This window comes from Thrips palmi, unplaced genomic scaffold (genome assembly GCF_012932325.1).
Source record: "Thrips palmi isolate BJ-2018 unplaced genomic scaffold, TpBJ-2018v1 HiC_scaffold_10, whole genome shotgun sequence".
In the NCBI taxonomy this organism is placed as follows: domain Eukaryota; kingdom Metazoa; phylum Arthropoda; class Insecta; order Thysanoptera; family Thripidae; genus Thrips; species Thrips palmi.
The window spans coordinates 7346675-7369732 of NW_023144621.1; the positions used below are offsets into that span (position 1 = coordinate 7346675).

Below are 23058 nucleotides of genomic sequence, written 5' to 3' on the forward strand. Positions count from 1 at the left end.
GGGTGGCCGGGCTTTCGGGATGTGCTTGCCTCACATCCTGTGCATGGCTGGACTTGCTGGCGCCCTGTTAGAGTGGGATGGACACCTTCCAGAGTGGTTGGGCTTCCAAGACGAGCTGAGCTTTCGGAACGGGCTCGGGCTGGTCAGGCAGGTGCATCATTATAAAGTCCCTCCGCCAAAACTTTACAGCCCGGGAGTGCTTTGTGGACACAACAACACACGCACCGGAACCACAATGACAGGCGGGGGCCGTGATTCGCTTAGCTTGTACATTGAGTAATCGCCTCGTCCGGGGCGGGGCGGGGCGGGGCGGGGTGGGGCGAGGGCCCATAAAGGCGCCCGCTAATAGCCGCGGGATGGCCCGTGCGTCCCCGCTCGTCGCGCTGCCCAGCGCTTCGGACGCAGCGCCACTAGTTTTACACTTGTCGTCCTTTTACTTTGCGCCCCGCCGCGCCGCGCCGCACGGCCGCGCCTCGCGTTAAACAAATAACGCGCCAGATAAGTGACCGGCGTGACCGTCACGCGAGCCTCGTAATGGAACGGAGCCGTGCCATCGGCCCGCGGCAAATTCAAACAAGGCGGCCGCGCGCCAAAACCGGCTAGAAGGCGCTCGCCACCTGTTGCGCTTTCTGCGGGGAAAGTCCTCCCGCGGTTTCGAGGAAGGAACCCGAAGGAAGCCACGAACCGTTTGCTCCAGCACCAACTGGAGTGCTAATGAGGCTCTGCCGTGATCGGAAGGCGCGACCAGGGGCGCGTCCTCCCCCGCGTGCCCGGCTGGCTGCCCGGCTGGCTGCCTGGCAGTGGCGCGGCGGGTTGTTTCCAAACGTAATCGATGTAAACGAACGCTCTATCAGGGCGTGCATTCGCCAGGCATTCATGCACGAGCAGGACGAATTGGGCGGCGATTCTATCTGGGCTCGGCAAACAGAGTCAGGCAGGCAGCCAGGCCGCACGCGAAGCGAAGAAGGCGTCGCGGTGTCCGATGACGGATGATGGGTTTGCTAACGCTAACGAGGACGGATGGACGTGGCCAGGCTCACATTTGCACGCGCGAACAGCGGGAGGACGGGCACCAAGAAAGGCCTGCATAGCAAAGGCTCGCCGCTGGCTCGGGTTTGAGCGAGATGCACACCCGTCAGGCCGAAGGGTGTCTGATCGGGAGAACGAACGTGTGGGAAGGAAAGTTGGACGTAAAACAGTGTCGGTGCAGGCAGGCCGAGGCAGGCCGAGGCAGGCACCGTGGCGACGTGGAGCGGTATCAGCATCGCCGGGCGCTGCGAAATGCGGCTCTAGACGAAGGGGGTGGCGGAGCGCGCAGCGTGCCGTGCTTGGCAGTGCGGCGGTAGTGTTGACGGACACGCCATTGTTCGCGCCGCGGTGTGCGGTCGCCGCGGTCGCCGCGCCAAGGTGGTCCAGCAGTGATTCATGAGGACGTTATCACCCGGACGGCACGGCACGACGCGGCACGGCGCGGTTAGCACAATGGACAGCAAATAAGAAACAACGGCGACGGCGCAAAAATGGCGTGCGCAGCGCGCGCAGCAGACTGATTCCGAGGAAGGTCGCTCTGTCTCTCTCGCTCTCTAGAGGCGTCACGTGTAGGTGCGAGAGAAACAGAGCGACGGAAAAGACTCTCGGAATCAGTCTGCAGTCCAGCGAGCAGAGCGGCGGGCCGGGCGGCGACGCGCGCCTGCAGCCCGCCGGGTAGGCAGCGCGACGACACGGCAGCGCGGCGCGCGGCCCGCCTGCCGGGCGTACTACCAGCAAGGCCCCCGTGTTCACCTGGCGCTGGCTATCCCGCGGTCCGTGGCGGCGGGGGCGGCGGGGGCACACACGCCGTCAGCACGCGGCGAGTCCGCGGTGGCGTGCCCATCGTGTCATCACGATGTCCTCACGCGAGGCGCGCGCGTTGTCGGCACACTGCGATAGGCGCGTCCGGAGGTCCGACAGGCAGACGACACCGAGTCGTCCTCGCGCTGCCACGGCGGGGCGTGCGTGTGGTGCTCGTCGCTGTGCTCGTCGCGATGCTCCTCGTGATGCGCACGCGGCGGTGTCGTCCCGGGGACTGGACGAGGTACCGGCGCGGCGGTCCTGACCTGGCCGTCGTCCGCGGCACGGCGGCACGGCCCTCTGCCATTGGCTGCGCGGCGGGGGTGGCACCGCGTGGCGCGGCGGTTGGCGCTACCCTGATAGCCACCTGATCGCGGTTCCCACCCCCACCCGGCAGCGTGGCGGCGAGGCGGCGAGCGAAGCGGCCCGCCAGGTACTCTGGCATATGTCACGACGCCGCCGAGGAAGCCGAGGGCGAGACCGGGCGAGGCCAGGACGGCCAGGAGGGCCAGGAGGGGAGGGGTTGCCAGCACGCCGCGTCGCCAGCCGCCGTTCGAAAATATTTTTCGAACCCCCATTGCTTGTTGGCGCTGCGGCACAGCGGGCCGGCAGCAGGGCATCAAGGGCCTGCAGCAAAGGGGATGCCAGGGGATGGGGCGGAGGCGGGGCGACGCCGGCGACGCGCCGCAAGCGGAGTCCGCCTCAGAGCCGACGAACCACTCAGAGCCCTCCGCAGCCTCAGCCTCAGAGGGTGGATTTTGCGGATCACAAGCGAGTGTGTAATTGAGCCGCACTCAAGTGAGCATCGCGGGGCTTTTTACAGACAGGCTCCCTCCCCCTCGAGGGCCCTCAGCGCCGGCCGGCCGCCCGCCCGCCAGCCAGCCAGCCGCGCAGGCAGGCACCGTCTGCTAGCAAAACGGCGACCAATGGCGCGGAAAAACGCGACCACTTCCTGCGCTCCGCGCCCCACCCCGCCACTCCTCTCTCTCTCTCAGATGGCACAGCGTGGCTCTTGGGCGCAGATGCAGCCTTTTCGCCACAAAAGGGTATTAAGTTGGTACCAGCGCTGCGGTGGCTGCATCCACAGCGAGTTGGGGTGCGGCGGCGCGGCGCTGCCGGAGCGCGCACCCACTGCAGCCAACAACAAATTTAATGAAAAATAAAATTAAAAAGACCGCTTAAAAACGGCGTCGAGCGCCGGGGCGAACTCGCTGGCATGAAAGCCAAACTTCCGCGGCCCTTAGTCGTTGTTTTCTCTCCAAATTTGGGGCGCAATCATGAACTGGTTGCGCGAGCGTGCGAGCGTCCCGAGGCGTCCCCGGGCCCTCCAGCCTCCTCTCCGGGGCCAGGCGCCGCCAGGCCAGGCGCCGCCAGGCGCAGCGCGCGGGGCTCCCTCTCCGGCAGCTCCTCTCAACCCCCGCGGCAGCCGTGCCGTGCCATGCCGCGCCATGCCGTGCCATGCCGTGCCATGCCGTGCCGGCCGCACCGCACTGCAGCAGCGGGCCTTCCGCCTGGACGGCCTTAGAACAACATCATCAGCTTTTGCGGAGAATGAGAGAGTCAGACAACGGCGATGAAAAGCAGGGGAGCACTGGCTCACTCACACATACACGCCGCAGTGCCCCTTCTGTGTGTGTGAGTTTATCAGCCATTTCATCCATTATGAATACCTCGTCTGGTGCCGCGGCGAGGCAGTGCGAAGCCTCCGCGTGCGTACCTTTGCAGCAGGGGCTGTGACTACTCGCGCTTCTCTCCCGCATCTTCCTACCGAAGTCAACAGAACGGCAAGAGCAGCGCTTTTCTTTGAAATGTTGCAACTACTTTTTCACACATACACATTGGAAACCAGCGAGTCATGGTGGCGGGCGACGCTCGGCCCGTCACTCGCAGGCCATAGAGCGCAGAGGACGCGCGGAGCGGGACCTCTCGCTCGCACTCACGCACGTCCTCGTGACGCGCTCTCTCTCTCTCTGTCTCACTCTAAGGCGACCCTCCCACTCGGCGGCCGCAAATGACGCGTAATACGCGGCCGTGCGATATGGAAGTACGGGACGCGCTGAGACGCGACGACGTCGCTCCGTCTCTCTCGCACCCCCACTGATGCCTTTGTCGACAAAGGCACGCATTTTCCGCTCTTCTCACGCTGCTCAGCCGGACGGAGCGAGGCGGGGCGAGGCGGCTGGACGTGGAGCGCGGCGCGGCGACGCCACGGATGAGCGCCTCAAGGAGCGAGGCCCTGGCTGCCCTGGCCAGCGCATGCCTGTGCGGTCCGCGCCGTTATTAGATTAATCGAGGGGGAAAGAAAGGGGGGCGGCCCCGCCACAGCTGGTGCGCTACGGGACGCGGCACCGTGAGGGTACATGGTTATGCGAAGCGACAAGTGCAGACGGACACAACTCGGCATACAGTGTAGCGCGCCTTTTTGGCCACGGCAGGGAGCGGGAGGGAGGGTGCTTACGGCGCGCGGGGCTGCAGGGCACAACGCCTATCCTTCGAATGCCAGGGGGGATTACCTAAAAGCGCTTCAACAAGAGCGTTAGGTCTTCATGCCTCTTTGGCGATTTGATTTTATGGATTAAAACACCCCAGCGAGTTGCCCCGCCCTTGCACCAGTGCTGTGGGAGTCGCGGGTTCAAACACCGGGCTAATCCCCTTTCCCACTTTTTTTCCACCCGCCGCTCGCGGCCCCTTGTAATAATAATTATTGCAAAGCGATGAGAGAACAAGGGCTCGCCGCGTGGTGCCGCGTGGTGCCGCGTGGTGCGCGGTGCCGCCTCAGGCATCGCGATGCAACGCATCTTCCCCGTTCCCAGGCCGGCTCCTGGTTCCCACCGCCCCGAGGCTGGAGGCGCTGCGAGGCAGCCGTCGGTGCGATATGCCGAGACCGCAGCCAGGCCGAGCCAGCCAGCGCGGCCAGCAGCGCCACGCCCCCGGCCGCCGCGTACCGCCGCGTACAGCACCGCCGCGGGCACGGCAAGGGTGCGGCACCGGCCACTACTTGGAGGAGCAGCGGAGCGTGCGCGCGGCAACAGATGCCGGGCCGACCACTTCCTGGAGCGAGGCGCTGACCTCGGGGAGTGAGAGAGACAGCGCGACTTGACTGCCGGTAAAGTACGCGCGGCAACTGGCGGCCGGCCCAGGGTAGCCCAGGGTAGCCCAGGGCCAGCCGTTGACGGGACGGCGGGGAGGAGGAATCAATCCCGAATTAGCGTGCCGAGCCGGAAAAAGGACAGACACAAAGATAACGCAACTCGATGATAATACGCGTTTTTTGAGAGAATCGCCCACGAAACGACACCACCAACAGCAGCAACACCGAGAACAACAATCCGCTGCGAGCAGCAAGGTCGAATTCCGCGTGCGCACTTCCACTCCACCCCCGCGAAGCGCGCGAAGACGAGGGGCACTCGGCGAGGGGCGCGCGGCCGGGGCGCGCCAGGTAGACAGACAACTCAATGAAGGCGAGGTTGGCGGAGCACGGCGAGGACCCTTGAACCTGTCGCTGTGGTGACAGGTAGGGCCGGGGAAGGGGAGGGGGTAAGACGCTACGGGGTGTGTTGCGCGCGTTGCGCTAGACAGCCCGGCCGCGCGGGCCGCGCTGCGCGCAGCAGGTGGACGTACTCGCAGGCCGACTCCGCGTTCTGGTTTCGTGACGCCGCCTCCCTCGCACGCACGGGGCGTCCCGTAGGGGTGCGAGCGAGACGGGCCGGCGAGACGCCGTTCGGACTGGCCCGAGTCGGCCGGAGTCGGCCGGAGTCTTCGGACTGGAACGGCGCGGCCATATGGATGAAGTGAGGCAATCCGGTCCGCAGTGCACTGCATGCAGCGCCATAAGGCACCCTATCGCGGCGGGCATCACGTCAAAAGATGCAGAGGCCGTTTTTATTTTTCGTTGCGGAGAAACGGTTGGCTGCCTGGCTCTGCCGAGGATCACGGCGTGCATGGCTGGCATGGCCAGGCGGCGTTCCGCGGCGTTCCCAGGCCCCGTCGCGCGCACACAACACACAACGGTCGTGCCGGGCGGCAACAGGTGGCTGAACGGACAGACTGCCAACTTCAGACTATCAGGCTGAAGAAAAACTGTCATTTTGAAACGGAAAACTATTCCCGGCCTCCAGAAAAGGACAAAATGTAAAACGATGCATTCGCGACCGTTTTGCCGAACGAACGGGGCCACTCACTTTGGTTGGCCTCCCAAAAAATGTATTTTTAAAACGCGAAAAGCAATTGTCAAATTTTACGACGGGACACACTGATGTAGTTGCAAATGCTCGTGGGAAAGCAAACAGGGCTCAATCATAACCCAGCGTATGACGTACGCGCGAGGCGGCGCGAGGCGGTGTGAGGGGAGCGCGGATTTGTTTGCCAGGGGGCGGGGACCGACGGGGACCGACGGGGACGCCGGGGACGCCGGGGCGGCCGACTGACCGATTGACCAGGACGGGGCCGCTGTCGTGCGGTGTCGTGGTGGTCAAGCAGTGTGGGCGTGTTCGCCAAACACCGAGAGAACGATCGCGAGACAACCTTCATGGCATCGACCTTTAAGGAGGCAAGCAAATTTGAAGTCGTCCGCGTCGTAGTGATAAAGCAGAGACATAATCGCCGTGGATAATTTTCTAACCTCGAAATGGTCGTCTAATCGACCGTGCACCGAGCCTCTATTTTTAAACCTCTCCGCCGGATGCAGATAGAGAGATCCTCGAGTGCTTGCCGCGTCGCCACAGCGCTCTGTCTCTCTCGCACTGGGGCGACGCGATGAGTGTGAGAGAGAGAGGGCCAGTGCGTCACCACATCGACAGCCGCGGCATAATTTCGACGTCGATGATCGCGCGGCCGCCCCGCCGCACATTCGTTTTCCAAATCATTACTGTCATGCGATTTCCGGCGGACGGACCGGACGCCGCCACTGGTAAATCCTGGCCGTCCGGCGGCAGGCCGATTCCGAACGTGTGTGCGTGACTTTGTCGCTCCGCCACGGAGCGCCCCGTGAGTGCGAGGGAGACAGAGCGACGAAGCACTGCTCGGAGTCAGCCTCCTGGCGGCCTGTGGCGGCGGTGTGCTGGTGTGCGCTCATGGCAGGTGTCAAAGAGTCAAGCGGCCGGGTCGGCCGGGTCGGGGGTGGCTCTGGGGGCGGGGGTTAATTGGGGGCTGGGGGTGGCGGCGCGGGGCGGCACCGGAAGTACCTCGCAACCTGCGCCGTCATCCCGGACTCCCGGACGGCACTGATTCGCCAGCCGGCTGCGACCACGCGACACGCAAAACTCGTCGTTAGATTTGAAATTTGAATGAAATTGGAATGAGGTTCCACCACCTCGCGCGCAAGTGCGTGAAGTGGGGTTCGTCCACCGCGGTCCGCGGCCGTCAAGCGCGGGACGGGGCGCACCGTGCGGCCTGTCTCTCTCGCACTCATGGGGCGTCCCATGTGGGTGCGGGAGAGACAGCGGCTCTCGGAGTGGGTCTCCTGCTTGTCCGCGGCACGGAGCGCGCGGCACGGAGCGCGCGGCGCGCGGCGCGTGCGTGATTGGAGATTGGCGTGGCACCGGTCAAGCGTCGGCCTCCCCCCGGCGGCACGGCCTCGTCGGCCAGGTGCTCGCTGCCGGCTAGGGCCGCCGCCAGCGCCACTCCGCGCGCTCCGCGGCCGCGGCGCGACGTTACCGTTAACGGAGCGGAACCTCCGAGCTCCGCGCCGTCTTCCCCTTCCTGGCTTCCTCGTCCAGGTGCGCCGTCAAGCCGCCAGGCCGCGCACGATACACGCCGTGATAGCGGAGGGCGACTCAAACACGCTCTGTCTCTCTTGCGCTCGCGCGGCGTGCCGGGTGAGCGAGAGAGAGAGAGAGACGCTGCTGGCCGAGCCCATCAAGCACGGCAAGGACGTGGCGGCATTCGGCCCTACACTGCAGACAGGCACGCTGCTTCGCCTTCCTCTCTCTCGCACCCATAGTGAACGCCCCGCGACTGCGAGAGAGACAGAGCAGTGTTCGGAATCCACCTTCTCTGGCCGAATTAGCCAGGTGTGGTCAGCCCGGCTCGGCGCGCGCGCTTCGAGAATCATAATCACGCCGAGATATTATAATAATTTTGATCTCCGAGCCGAGATAAACGCAGCACGCGCGCTGCACCCTGGGGAGGGAGGCTGCGGGGGAGGTTCAAAACAAATGAGTGCGGATTGCTAGCTTAGGGAAGGTCGCTTTAAAACGAACTCTTTTGTTAATTTTGTTAATTTTTCCTCCATAACAAACAATTTTTTTGCTATGTTTTCGGCTGGGTGGTGATCTGTTTCTGTCTCTCTTAGGCGTGCATGCGGTTACGTTCCCGCTATGTAGACAAAACGGATTGGACTACACCGGAGCAGCAACGGCGTTATAAATTAATTCGGAATTTGAATGCATTCGTTGCAAATGACGCAGCGACAACCATCTAACCGTGTTCCACTGCATGAGACTGGCGTTTTTATCGGTGAGAAACTGCGACGCTGGCGGGAAAAAAATCAAGTCAGGGTGGAGAGAAACAGAGAGAGCGAGCGAGAGAAGAAGAAAGAGACAGACAAAAAAAAAAACCGCGGGCACGCGTGGCCACGTGAAGCAACCCGTTCCTCAGCGCGGGGGATGACTTTCCCTCTGCCCCCTAATCTTATTTAAAAAAATAAAAAAAGCGGAAAAAAAGAGAAGGGGAGGTAAAAAAAAAACAGGCAGATGACGGAAAAGGGGTGGGGTAAAAACAAATAGCGCGCACGGCCCCGGCACGGCTCGGCACGCGCGGTGCGAAAAAGCGTGTCCGATGCAGTGTAGCTACGCGGCGACGCGGTTCGATCGGCGCGTCATTAACGCATCGCCTTAATCGAGGCGACAACCCTTGCTTCCCATTAGCCGGCCGACACGACACTGGAAGCGACGTGACGCGGACCTCGCGGCGACACGCGCCAAAAAGTTCAACAAACCGCGGCAGGCTGCTTTCGAGAGCATAGTGCGGTCGCTGTCTCTCTCGCACTCAAGGGGCGTTCCGCTGGGGTGCGAGAGAGACAGAGGTTTGGATGGAGCGACGTGTCCGGAAATAAATGATGAGCGCGTTTTACAAGGCGGTGCCGCGCGAGTCTTATTGCGAGGCGGTTCGGTTCGGTTCGCCACGCGCCTTCCTCCATGGAGACTCCGGCGGCATCATTTATAACGCGAGGCGGACTTGGCGGGGCACAGCAAGCAGAGCGAGTCGCAGCGTAGTGCAGTCACTAGCAGCGCAGACTCGGAGTCTCCTTGCAGTGCAGTGCACTGATGGATGGACGGGCCACGCTATCACACCCAGCCTGATTGCCCATTGTCAGCCAGCACTCTCGGAGAAAAGGCTTTCGCGGACTTGCATCCGAGTAGCGCTTGCGCAAAAGTTTTTGCACAGACTTTTCACAAATCGAGTTAAATTTGAAAGTATGAACTTGGAAAAATTTTTGCAGCAAACCTAAATTTAAAAACGTGGGCGAAAAAAAAACTGTCAAAGATAAAATTTTGCCACAGTGCATACAATATATTTCTACAGAAAACTTAAACTCATTCTTTTTTGGTAAACCCATTTGTTGACAATTGTAAGGTGACCCATGATCGGAGAGCATTACGAGTTTCCCGGACGTAAGTTTGCTGCACATTAAGGCCGAACAAAAAAAGGAGGGGCAGCAGGGCCGGGGGTGGGGGACATGCAAGGGTGGTTTTCGGATTCAACCCTTTCGGAAGGGCGGGAACTGAAACCGCACAAAACAGCACATTCAAACAAATGTGGAGCTAGAGAGACACGGCGGAGAGAGGGGAGGAGGCGCAAAATGAGAGAGAGAGAGAGAGAGAGAGAGAGAGAGAGAGAGAGAGAGAGAGAGAGAGAGCGACAGAGAGAAAAAAGTGTCGCAGCGTATTGTCACTTGGCCGCACCCCTCGCGGGCTCACCCCTTTCTCGCCTCATGAAGGGGTCGCCTCGCGGATGATGTCGGATCATGGCCGCACAGATATGTATTCCGTAACGGACTCAATTGTGTCATTAAATGCGCCATCGGTGATGTCCAGCCCCCGCCCCCGGTACAGTCAGCGCCAGAGCCCAGGCGCAATGAAATATGAACTTCTGAACAACACATGAAATAATAATAAAAATACATATTTTCGAAAAAAAATTCAAAAATTATCTTTGGTACTTGGAACTTATCGTCCGAAAGAGGCATAAATAGGCAATTTATCGCCAACTGTGCCAAAATTATTTTCGCAAACTTTTTGACAGGGGCTGTGAAGGCCAGGCTGTGCAAATAGAGACACCGCGGAAGGATAACCTGGTGTGGCGTGGCGGGCGGGGACAGCGCGTGCCGCGGCGTGACGTCGCCTCGTCTGTTTGCAGGAAGTATCAGCGCCGTTTTTAAACGCGCAAGACGATGATGTATGAGGGTTCGCGTGCGATAGACAGAACAACTACTGTTTAGCGAACCCCATCGACATCAAGTCGAAGTCACCACGCGCCAGTATTCAGCGAAAAAATGTTAGAAAAGTAAAAAAAAAAGACAAGAAAATTCTATGAGAATGAAAGAAAAGAGCCGTTGGCAGTGAAAATCAGTGATATGAATTGATAGGCTGCTAGAGACTCGGAGAGACCGAGGGTCCGGCGTGCGACGCGGCGACGCGTCACAGTCGCTGGATCACTGTCACGCCGATGATGAGAGATTCAAATAAAGATATCAAACAAATAAATGCAAAAAACTCATCTCGGTTTGAGGACACGGCCGCAGCAGCGCCAAAGCTGCGGCACGCGCGCGCAGTGCCACGCAGTGCCACGCAGTGCCACGCAGTGCCACGCACGGCGACACGGATTTGAATATTTAAAGGCCGCCCCGCCCCGCGCCCCTCTGGACCCTGCAGTCCAATTCCGAGCAGCACCTCATCTCTCTCGCTCTCACCCCACGACTGCGAGAGAGACAGAGCGACGAATGCGACACCCGGACACCCACCCCTGGCTGCTTGGCTTGGCTGCTCATACGACGGGAGCCGGCGGACGAGTCCGAGGCCTCGAAGGCCCTCCACAAGAACAACATCAACAGCGTCATCACCGTCACCCCTTCCTCCCCCTCCCCTGCCCATCACCCCGATCACCAAACAACACGAATCCATTTTCTATTGTCGCCGGATTATTATAATGGTGATTATGTCCTGGCTGGCTGCTCGAGCAGGAGGCTTACAGCCCCCGGCAGCCGTTTGCTGCAAAGAAGCGGTCCGGGGTTGCTGCGACGCGCTGCCGCTGACATCTCCATCGAACGCGACGCGACCGGCCACGCCTAGCAGAACGCTGTCTCTCTCGCACGCATGGGGCGTGCCCGAAGGCCCGAAGGGTGCGAGAGAGACAGAGCCACGCCCCGCGACGACTAATAGCCGGGTCCGCCGGGTCCGCGTCGTAAATCACCGGGACGAAACGGGTTGGCGGTCGCGTGGCCGCCGTCGCTGTCGACAGGACGACGATGACGCCGAGGTTCAGGTTGGCTGGGTGCTGTCCGGGTTCGCGACGTCACCAGGATGACGCCGAGGTCCAGTCGGCAGCGTGCGCTGCTCAGTTCGACAGCCCCTGGACGACGGCGTGCTCCAGGAGGCCGTCAACCCCGCCGCCCCGGCGCTTCATCTTACTCGCGCGTCCAAGTCACCGCCCCGCCGCGCTGCAGCAGCCTTGGGAGCAGCAGTGCAGCCTCCCCGACGCGGAGCCTTCCGACCCGCTCCCCATTTGAATGCCGCGGTCCCACGAGCCCAGCGCGCCTCGCTGCCGGCCGGATTAGGACCGAGTCATCGCGGGGCGCGTGCCGCGGGGCGGGGCAGGGCGGGGCGCGACCACCGCGACTTTAAAAATAAGATTACTTCCGGTCGTCGCTTCGCTTGCTTCGCGATGCGATGAGAGGTAGGTGCCGCAAAGGGTTGACCCGCAGGCTGCTTTCGGCGCTGTCTCCCTCGCACCTATCACGGGACGGCCCCATGAGTGCGAGAGGGACAGACCGACCGGCTCGTCAACATGCACGTCCTAAACCCATTACTCTCGCCTCTCGCACAAGCGCGTCGAAGCGAGTGCCGGGTTTGTATAAACACATCACCGCCAATCCCGGCACTCCAATCGCCTTTCATTTTAATACGCGGCCAGATTCTATCCCACTCGAGAGCTTTTTTCTAGCCTCTGCTGCTCACTCTGTGAGCGCTCTTGAGAAACTAGTCGTCTGGCCTGCAACTTTGTATTTGTCACCGTTCTGCACAGCAGCCGCCGGGCAAGGACTCTCGAGAGCGGGACAGCCTGCAGGCCGGCTGACGACTTCGAACAGCGCTTTCGTCGCTCTGTCTCTCTCGCACTGACGGCGCGTGTCGTAAGGGTGCGAGAGAGACAGAGCGACGGAGGGACTGGATGGGATGCAGAGCGATAAGGCGATAAAAGAAGTGCCAACGAGAGAAAGAGAGAGAGAGAGAGAGAGAGGGAAGGAGGCGCATAAAGACGAAGGCAATACGGCCGAGGAGGCATTTAATTAAAACCCATTAACGTCTTCATTAGCAGGCCGAGTTTTGAGTCGACGTGCCGCCACTGTCGCGCCTCCCCTGCACCGAGAAAGAAGTTAGGCCGAGCCGAAGAAGAGTGTGCCTCGTTTGGACAAATGAGCAAGACCTGCGGTGTGGGCAGGGCCGGCAGGGCGAAGGGAAGGCCGTCGGCGAGGCGTCAGGGGTACGGCCAGGGAGGCCAAGGCAGCCACCACACGGCGCAGGCGGCACGGCAGTGCCTCGGCAGTGCCTCGCAGTGTGATGTGCAACCAACGCAATCTGCTACATCTCGGCTCGGCGCACGTCTCTCTGCTTATGAGTCGTGCGTCTTGAATATTAAAGCAGCCCCCCCCCCTCTCCCTCACGGGCCGCATTAGCAGCGAGCACGGCGCCTCTCTCTCTCTAATTGCTGCACGGCCATGGCGACACCTAGTTTTGTTTATGGGACAGCGCCTCTTCATTTTCGCAGCTCGTGAAAAAAAAAAACAGCCGAGGAAACACTTAACAAACGACAGCAACAGCAACAAGGACGACCGCAGCCAAAGCAGTGCGCGTTGGCAGTGTAAATTAACGGCGCAGTCGTCAACGTCGGCGCGTTATTCGTTATTCGAGATTCGTTTCCGGCGATCGAGCGGACGACGTCGCACATCCGGCGAGCACCGCGCGCACCGCCGCCAATCCACGCGCCACCTACACTGCCTCCAGCTGCCTCTCCGGAGGGGGAGGGGGTGGCGTCGCCGCGCCCTGTCTCCCTCTCTCGCACCGTGAGTGCGAGAGAGACGGAGCGTCCGAGGGCAGCTCTGAAGGCGCACCTGCCACCGCGGATTACAGGGCGCGGCCCGCGCTTTATTGAAAAGCGAGTAAACACTGAACTGACTTACTCGCTTTTCCCACGCGGAGAGAGGAAGGGGGGGGGGGGGTTCTCGCGCGAGGAGGAGGGGGCGTAGATTTACATTGCCGAAAGCGCGTCTCTCGCGAACGTCAAGAGCGTGGCGCCGAAGAGACGTCGGCGACGACGAGGGGCTTGACGACGTCCCGGCGGATGACGCCTGGAAACCACGCCACCTGGCCGCCCCGGCGCAATGTGGGGCGCAGTGCCGTTGCCCCCCCCCCCTTCCCCTTTCGGCCGCCACGCCCCTTCCTCGTCGCCGTCGTCCCGCGTCGCGTCGCAACGAGAAATAATGGCGCGCCTCGAAGGGCCCGACGCGAGGCTAGGCCGGGCCGCGGGCCCCGGGCGGCCTGACGCGAGGCTAAGCGACGCCGGCCGATCCGCGCGCGTGTTCCATGCAAGGCGGCCGGGCAGGCAGGCCAGGCAGGCCAGGCAGGCCGGGCAGGCTGGGGCCAAGGCAGTGATGCCTATCTCACGGACCGCAACGCGATTAACACTTTATCGTCGGACAGGCAAAGGTAGCCGAAGAGGGGAAGGGGAGGGGAGGGCCTATCGCACCTCAAGGGGAAGGCCCGCGTGCGTGCGTCGCCGCGTCGCCCTCAGCCTCATCGTGTGTATTATTTTACAGTGGAATTACTTGGTGCGGTCGGCCATGCGGGCCATGCCGGGGGGTGGCGCCACTGGCGGTGCGGGGCTCGGGGGCGCCGTGACGGCGACGACGTTTTATTCTTCTTCTTCTTCTACGGCTTCCTCGCTTTTGAACCTCGTTTTCGTCCCTTTTTTCACTTTTCCCTCGCTTCTCGCCGCGCTGCCGTTGGCTCTGCGAGTCCGGCTCGGTGGCCGCGCAGTCCGCGCACCGTGCGAATGAGTTATAGCGATTTGATAACGCGAGGCAAGGCGGCAGGGCGGCGGGGCGCTCGGGACGACTGGCCTGGCCGGCCTCCTTGGCGGCTTTGGTGGCGCTGTTCGCCACGGCCCGGCCATCCAGGCCAGAGGCAGGCAGCTCACATGCGTGGCATGCCTTCGCGACATTGCTCGGATGGACGTGGAAACGCGAATAAAAACCGCGGTAAATCACAAATCGCCTCCCCCCCGGCCTTCGCCTCGCCTTTGCAGCACGGCCGAGCACGGCGCCCTTCTAGAAGTAGTGGTTGTTTTGGACGCTTCGGGCACCGCGCCAATCACGTACACACTCGCAGTCATTCGTCACACACACACACAAAGGCACACACACTGTCTGAGTGTTAGAGATAACTCATCAGCGCGTCGATGCTGCGTCATCCCAAAGTGAGCACATCTCCCTTTTCCCCCAAACCACTCTGCGGCGGCCCCCCTGCTACGCCGCTGGCTCCGTTCGCGATCGTCTGTCCGTCCCCGTCCCTCGCACTGCGATCGCCACGAGTGCGACAAAGAGGGACGCGCGCCCCCCGCGAGCCGCCTCCCCGCGGCGCGCAACACGCCCTCGCCGCCCTCGGCCACTCGGAGCAGAGCAGGAGCGAGAGGGAGAGAGAGAGAGAGAGAGAGCGAGAGAGAGAGAGAGAGAGAAAGCGAGAGAGAGAGAGAGAGAGAGAGAGAGAGAGAGAGAGGAGAGAGAGAAGAGAGAGGAGAGAGGGAGGGAGGAGAGAGGAGAGAGAGAGAGAGAGAGAGAGAGAGGGAGAGAGAGAGAGGAGAGGGAGAGAGAGGAGAGAGAGAGAGAGACCCCAAGGAGCGGCCGTCCCATCCTCTAACGAACGGGGCGGGGCGGCCGAAGGGCGGCAGTAAAGATAACCACGACCACGTGTTGCTGCAGGCTGATTCCGAGCAGTGCTTTCTTCGCTCTGTCTTTCTCGCACTCGCGGGGCCACGGGCGTTCTGCAGGGGGTGCGAGAGAGACAGCGCGAGGGGCGTGCCTAGGCGTGCCGTGGCAGCCGCCCAAGTGGCCGCGGCCGCCGGATCGGAAGTCGGGCCGTCGTCGGAAGCGGAAACAGTTTAGCACCCTCTCGGCCTCGCGGCGCGTCGCGGCGGCGTCTCGGTTACTCACCAGACTCCCGGTCGCTGCGGTCGCTGCGGTCCTCCACCGCGCTGTCGCTCAGCATGTCCACCAGCAGCGGCTCCCGCGGGCCCAGCAGCAGCTCGGCGCCGGCCGGCACATCCTGCGTCGTCTCGTACAGGATCTGCGGAGCACAAACAGACACCAAACAATGAGAAAATGGCCAAAACATAAATTTTGGGAGTGTTGTCGGCGATGAGCTTGCCGAGGACGCCGACGAGGCCGTCGGGAAGTTGGAGGCGACGGTGTCGTGACAGAGCGCCGTGATGGCGGCGTTGTGGCGGTGGAGTGCATGTCTGCATGTGGGAGGGGGAGAGAGTCGATCTCGCCGAGGGAGGATGCCTGCACTTGAGCCCCCGCCGAGCCAACCCCGCCTGCACTGCAGAGGGGAGGGCCCGCCGACACGAACGGGCCGAGAGCGTGGCGAAGCGTGGCGAAGCGGGGTGACCTCGTAAGCCTTCTGGCGCCGCCCCTGGCTGGGAAGGGGCTGGCGCGGCGCGGCACGGCACGGCTTGACCCGGCGGAGAACAGGTTGACATTCACAAATCGCATCATGCCCCGAGTTTAACCACTTCCGTGCGGCAGCGGCAGCGAGATAACGGTGCAACGTATTACATAAGTCGGGCCGGTGGAGGGGGTGGGTCATATCGACCTCGGCAGCTTGGTGTACTCGGTGGTGTGCTCCAGAGTAGTTACGCGGCGTAGGACGTGCAATTATCATCATTATGCGACCGCGGCGGACCCGCGGGGACCGGCGGGGACCGCGCGGCCGTCTTGACGGAGCGGCGCGGCGGCGACCGGCGGCCTCCGCGACGACGGCGTGCCCGCGTCCGCGGCCACGACAATGAAATACAATGTGGCTCCCGGTTTTACGGACGCGCTGCGCGGGCCATATTCCTCCTACGACGTCCTGCCAGTCCTGCCAGCTCCGCCAGTGCCGATAAGGAAAGCAGTTTGCGCGGCCATCATCAATCCCGGCGTGCTCCGCTTTCAGCGGCAACATTCAGCGAATGGCCCTGGGAGAGGCTAGAGGCCAGTGAGCGCCCCGAGCCTTCGCCATCGCTCAGCGCCCGCGCGCCGCGCGCCGTGCGACGCGAGGGTAGGCCACCCGACCGCAGGCGCGTCCCCGGGAGGGCCTACTCGCAGGGGGCCTCCTCCCAGGGGGCCTCCTCGCGCATCCCCGCGCCGCGCAGCGCATCCCGACGAAGACAGCACGGCACCGCATGCCGGGAGCTCTCTACCAGTCGATGGAGCTCGATTCGAACGCATGGCGGAACCAATGCATTCCTCGTGAAAAGGGCAATCCGGCGGCGCCATCGCGAGTTTGATTCTAGGGATTGGTACACAGTCAAAATCAGAACACGTCCGCATAAGTGTCAGCGCCCCGGCTGCCGCACGCTGCCTCACTCTCCGGGCGCGGCGCGCGGCCGCCATTTTTGTGTGTTCATTTTGTGCTGCCGCCCCGCCTTGCCGCCCCGCCTTGCCGTCCCGCCCTGCCGTCTGCCCGCGGGATAAGCCAGAAAAGTGACGGCGGATAACATCGCGGCCACTTAGCGTTCCTAATTCCGGACAGGTTCATTTTGCCGGCCGGGAGTTCGCCGCGTTCCGCCGCCAGATGGCGCCACCGCCCCGCCCGGCCCGGCCGTGGAGGCAAAGTGACAGTAATTGCGAGGTTACGACTCTGGCAGAGGAAGGGGCAGCCGCCGCCGTGCCGCCGTCTCGGCCGGAACCTCCCCGGCGGGACGGGCGCCACTTTTTAGAGTGTGCGGCGCGGACTTGACTCGCCGTACTTTGATAAGGCTGAGGGATTCATTTTCTTATAGCGGGGCGGCCAGGGCTGGCCAGGGCTGGCCAGGGAGGCGGCAGTAAATTCCTGGGGCTGCCCGCCCGCCCAGCCCGCGGGCCACTCGCACGTTTATGGTTCGGCTCTGAATATATGTCCGAGGATTGTTTACGCCGATGCGGCTCTGCAGTGAGCCCAGCAGACAGATTCTGATAAGCAGTGCCTTTGTCGCTCTGTCTCTCACGCATTGGGCGTCCGGCGGGGGTGCGAAAGAGACAGCGACGAACCACCCCGGCCGCTCGGCCCGCGGGACGTGCTTCAATGCCCTCATTAGGCTGAGGTTCAAACACCGCGTCGTTTATTTTTTTCGGGGTGTTGTCTTTTTTTTTGTCTCGACACGATCATGCTGTGCTAATCCTTGGGAAAAGCCTGTGGCGGCGTGGCGGCCACCGAATTGGACCACTTACGGCCGAGTGCTAAAGCAGAGGGATCCGCGGCGCTGCACGTGCCCCCCCCTTTCCCCCTCCCCCTCGGCCACGCACCCTCCGCCACGTTTCCGGCCCATTGCCCCGCGCACCGCCGTGGATTCCCCCGACCAGAAACTTTGCCGATTTCTTCCTCAGCAGACGACGGCGACGTCGACGACTTTTTCGATCCCTCCGCCGCCACTGCGACTCACCGCGCCGCCCCGCCGACCCTCCGGCCAGCCATCGCGGTGGCGTCAGAGTCCTTCTGTCTCGAGTTTTGTGTTTTACGACATAAGTCACGCACTCGGCCGCGCGACGCCGCGCGGTACGTCGGGATCGTTAGACTGCGGGGAACTGTGCAGTCGGCCCTCGCCGCTTTGTTTCTCTCTCTTTCCCCTTCGCACCCTGACGCGCCGCCCCACGAGCGTGCGAGAGAGACAGCACTTTTTCGGAGTCAGCCTGCCGGGGCGCGCCCGTCGACCCTTCATATTCTTCGCCCATTTTCCCCCTCGTCCGCTGGGCCTGGCTGGGCCTGGCGATGGGCTTCTGGGCCTGCTCGGCGTTCTCGGGCTCGCTGGAGAGGCCGCCGCCCGGATTAGCCCGGACGACCCGCGCCAGATTTCCAATAAATTGCTGCCTGCCTGCCTGACCCCGCGCGGCCAGCCAGGGCTGGCAGCCACTCCACCGGGCAGCCGTGCGCCGCCACGCTCTTGACCCAACACTTATCACGAAACTCCTGAAGGGACAATTTCTCAGCCGCGAGGAAAAAGGGAAAAAAAGGTCGAAAAAAAGGGGAATATAATGAAGCCCGATAGCCCGGCCGGCTGGCCGCGGCTGGCCGGCTGGCAGTAGAGGCGCCGCCTCGAGAGTTACGGCGCCTTCAACGCGCAATCCCAAATTAATTTTTACAGCGCGGGAAAAGTCCTTTCGGCGCGCGGCCGCCCCGCCCGGGCTGGCGGCACACACGCCGGCACACCTCGCGATTAGCCACCACACTGCAAGCCCCGCCCCGCCCCGCACGCCCCAAAGCCCGATACGCCCTTTCACGGCTTATTCAGCCCGTCTCGTGACCGGCTCCGAGAACAACACGGCAGAAAAGAGAAACACACTCACACAGACCAGCCCCTGCAGCGGGGCACAAGCTAGTTGAATAAATTTCCGAACGACATTCTCTGTGTGCAGCGCGATGGGGGTGCCCCGTGGGGGTCACGCAGGCCGCGGGGCCGCAGGGGCGTCAACCAGCGGCGCTAATATCACCTGGCGTCAGCGGAACACACAGTGTCGCGCAGAGCACACCGAGCCGGGGAGGGGGAGGGGGAAGGCTAGGGGGAAGGGGCGCATGAATTGTTAAGGGGTCCGTGATTGCCCTTGTGCCCAATGGTCATTAGGTGGCCGCGGGGCTGGCCGTGGGGTTGGCTCGTGGCTCCCGCGGCAGGCCTCGCGCCGCCTCGCGCGCGCACACACTCTCACAGGCACACACAAACACACACACACACAAACCATAACTGGTGCACGTACACACAATTATCACGCCACCGTATCAGACAGGGGCGTGCGTCCCTGCACTCCGTGCACGCCGTGCCTGGCGGGGAGAGGCCGCGAGGCCGCCACACACGGTGTAGGCGCCCTTGTTCGTGTGGCGCCACGCCCCGCCCCGCCCCGGCCAACCCGATCGCGGCGCCAATTGGTCGCTCGCCCGACCGTTTGTGCTCCTCCCACGCAACAGTTTGCAGCGGCAACGCAATTTTCCACGCAAACATCGTGTCACCGGGGGAGTTACACGACGATGGGCGACCACACATACACCCACACCGCACGCACACAGACACACAGACACACACACAGAGCGCGCAACAGCCATGCTCAAGGGCAGCACTACAGGGCCAAAACAATGAAGAATGAGATGGTACTCACCGTGCTGCCGTGCAGGAAGGCGCGCGCGTTGCGGGCCTCGGGCCTGGACGAGGACCTCACGAACTTGAGCCAGTTGGCGCGCTCGGCCGTGGCGTCGCAGTAGCAGCGGATGGACAGGCCGGCCATCCGCACCTGGAGGACAAGGACAAGGGGACCATCAGGACGGTGCACGGCGTCGACCCCGCGCGGCGCCCTGTCTGTCTCTCTCGCACCCCTGCGGGATTCCCCGAGTGCCCGAGAGAGACAGCACTGTTCGGCATCAGACTGGCGGCAATTACCCTCGCCGTCATCTCGCGCGCGCCGAGGCGCGTCGCCGTCGGACAAAGTCGCACTACCACAATTAAGATGAATGCGCAGAGTACATTTGCGGGGCGCGTGGCGTGGCGCGGCGCGGCGCGGCGACCCCAAGCAGAGCGCTAGCAGAGCGCCACCCTGGCGGCGGTCCGACGGTCCTCCCTCCCATCGCTCTCCCATCCCGGCAGGCCGTCATCCGGGGAGGGAGGAGGAGCCTCGCTATCCGCCCCGCAGTCCCGGCCCGCAGTCCCGGCCCGCGCCACGAAGCGCCGCCGCCGCCCCCGCGCCCGCGCGCCCCGCCGCGCCCCGCCGCGCCCCGCCGCGCCCCGCCGCCCGCTCCGCAGACTGCGGTAAGCCACGGCCCGGCGTTCCGCTTGGCCAATAGAGCGGATCCCGCGCGTCGACTCGACTCCTCCATCGCCCTCCTCCGCCGCCACCTCCTCTTCAGCTTCCCAGCTCCGGGCGGCGAGAGTGAGAGTGAGAGAGAGGGAGGAAAAAATGAGGCGGGACGGATTTCGCAAACGACCAGGCGGCCCAGCCACTTTTCAAACTTTTTACGGAACTCTTTCCACCGCGAGGAGAGAGGGCGCGGTCGGGGGTTGGGGAGGACGCGCGCCGAGGACGACGACGACGGCGTGGACGGGACGGGAAGGGAAGAAGACGAGAGGCGTAGAAGCGCATCGGAACATGCATCGCCACTCAGGCTCCCCGCCCCACCCCGCCCCGCCCCGCCGCGACCGCCCCTCGGCAGGGCAGGGCGTCCGCCGGCCGCCCGGGCGGTCCATACATCACCCCGGGGCCGAGGCCGAGGCCGGCGAAGCGGGCCGCCCGTCCCGTCCCTCCCCGTCATACTCCTTCCAAGCCGGGAAGCCACCGCGGCCCGGCCGACGGACTGGTACCGCACGGCGGACTCCCCATAAGTGCGAGGGACATGGCGAGGCGGCCGCGGCCCAGGCTCCGGGCAGGGAGCGCCGCGAAGGTAGGCAGCCCAACGGGCACCTCACCTGGCGGCGGGCTTCGCGGCGACGCCGCCAGAGGGCGACACGCCGCGGCGGGGGCGGCGGGGGCGGCAGGTGGAGGGTGGCGCGAGGGTGGCGCGCGGTGGCGCCCTCGCCGCGGAGGGGGGCGGAACTACTACAGCGAGGCGGGGGCGGCGGGGCGGCTGACAGGTGAAGCCCACCGAGTCATAACGGCGACCACGCCGGCGAACTGAAGGCAGAAGCCGCACGTGGCTCTTAGTTTGAATGGACGCGCCGTCGCGGAGGTTCAATCCGCCGCGAAAAAACAGTGTCCGGCTGAAGCCAGGGCCGTACACCGCCGTGCAGACCCTGGAGGGGGAAGGGGGGACTTGCGGGGACCCCCCGCAGGGTGCGCAAGAGGACGGGGTGGCTTGGGCGTGGCGGGGCGTGGCGGGGCGTGGGGGCGGGGGGCGTGGTGGGCCGGGACGCGCACCGCGGGGAATGTTGACACTCGGCGCGGCGGGGCATCGCGGCGCGGGGCGCGGCGGGAGGGCTGGGCGGTGCGGCCCTTGCAACAGGCTCGGACGGAAGACCCCTCCTGCAAGGCCACTGTGGACGAACTCATCTACCCTACAGCCTTACAGTGTAGCGTTGCATGCGCAGCAGGCTGCAGGCTGATTCCGAACCGGGCTTTCGTCGGCCTGCCTCTCTCGCACTCTCGGGATGTTCGACGAGGGGAGCGAGAGAGACGGAGCGACGAAATCTCTGTTGGGAAGCGCGCTGCTGGAGAGCCACTTGCTCATAACAGGGCCGCTACGGCCCGAGGCAGGGAAGATCACCAAAAGGTCAAGCAAGCTACCTACGCGTCTACGGACTACCAGGGACTACGCAACTCAGCGGGGGCGCCTCTAAGCCCAGAGCTCGCTCGCACACCATTCACACTACACAAACTCACACACACACGCACACACACGCACGCGCCTTCCAAGTCGTCTTCCTTCCAGCGCAGCCGTTCCGAATTTATTAAAAAACGGAGAAAGACACGCGCGCGCCACAATTTGTCATCCTTAATATCAACTCGACGAGGCCATAAATTGGCCCGCTATCTCAGGACGTGCGAGTGAGACAGAGACAGCGAGACGAGGGCGAGGAAGACGGAGACAGCTGCCCGGAGCATCTGCATGGAGTCTCTAATCTCGGCCGGTAATGGATCTCGGGGCCTCGGCATTATGCGCGCGATATCGCCTATTCACAGGGCAACACCTCGCAGCCAGCCCGAGCTGGCAGCCTCGCCATGGGAACGCGGGGACCTCCTTTTGTCGCCTCGGATCAGCGATGATGAGGCGGCAGAATACGAGACTGGACCAGAAACCTCCCCCACCCCTCCCCCTCCGCTGGCAGTCTGGCTGGAGTCTGCGGTCCAGCAGCCGCCAGCACGCCGCCAGCGGCCCGTCCAGAGTCCGGATCGGTTTCGCCGTTCCGTGGAAGTGTCACGGCAGCGTCACACACTGCGAGGGGAGGCGGGGGTCGACGGCAGTGTCGCTGACTGAGCTGCCGGACAGCGCACGTCAAGATGGAGACAGCGCGGCCAAGACAGGCGCGACAACATTCGAATATTTCGTGTCGACGGAAAAAAGTTGTTCACACTTCTGTTTGATGTTTGCTGTCTGTCTGTCGGTGTGTCTGACTGTCTGTCTGTCGTGTTCAAGCTTCAAGCCGTTCCACAGCTCGCAAATCTCAATTAAATTTAGGGTAGGGGGAACCACGCGTGGCCTAACACGCTGCGGGGTATTCGTCCTCATCTGGATCCGTCACTCACTCACACGCACACACGGCCGGCCGTCGTCCTTCCTGGACACGGCCCACAGTGTGCCCACAGTGTGCGCGCAGCGGCCGGTGCTTCCTATTCACACGGACGCACCCACACTGGCCTACACACACGTACTCAGGTAGATAATCACATCGCTCTCTTTTCTCGTCCCGAATTTGCGACGGAATGGAGTCTCGGCCGTTCTGCGTCCCTCGTTCCGGGTGACTGGCCAGGGCTTTACAGTGGCACAGCGCGGGGGCGTCCGAGCGTGCGGGGCTGCTTAGGGCTGCCGTGTGGAGGCGTCGGCCCGAGCGGAGTCAGCGCGCCACCGCTCAGACTGATTCAGAGAGTCGTTGTCGTCGCTCTCTCGCACCTACACGGAACGTCATATGAGGGCGAGAAAGACAGAGCGGCGAAAACGACCGAGCGGAGGAGAAAATGAAGAAAATTGAAATGGAGCGCCGCAGGGGTGGCGCCCCCGAGTGGCGGCATCGCGCGGCGACGCTTCTTGATTCACGGCGAAGCGCTTCCCCTCCGCGGCGCGGCACGGCACGGCGTTAATCAAAGTT

General features: G+C 63.2%; 1 protein-coding gene across 1 annotated transcript in view; it reads right to left on the reverse strand.

The window, feature by feature from the left end:
* Positions 1–23058, reverse strand: part of LOC117652700 (histone-lysine N-methyltransferase PRDM16-like) — a 42607-nt gene that overhangs the window by 5924 nt on the left and 13625 nt on the right. The window contains exons 2-3 of the mRNA XM_034397795.1: positions 19427–19558; positions 15254–15386 (exon numbers count right to left, since the gene is read on the reverse strand). Coding sequence (XP_034253686.1) covers positions 15254–15386; positions 19427–19552 — 259 coding nt within the window. The 5' untranslated portion in view covers positions 19553–19558. The remainder of the gene's footprint in view (positions 1–15253; positions 15387–19426; positions 19559–23058) is intronic.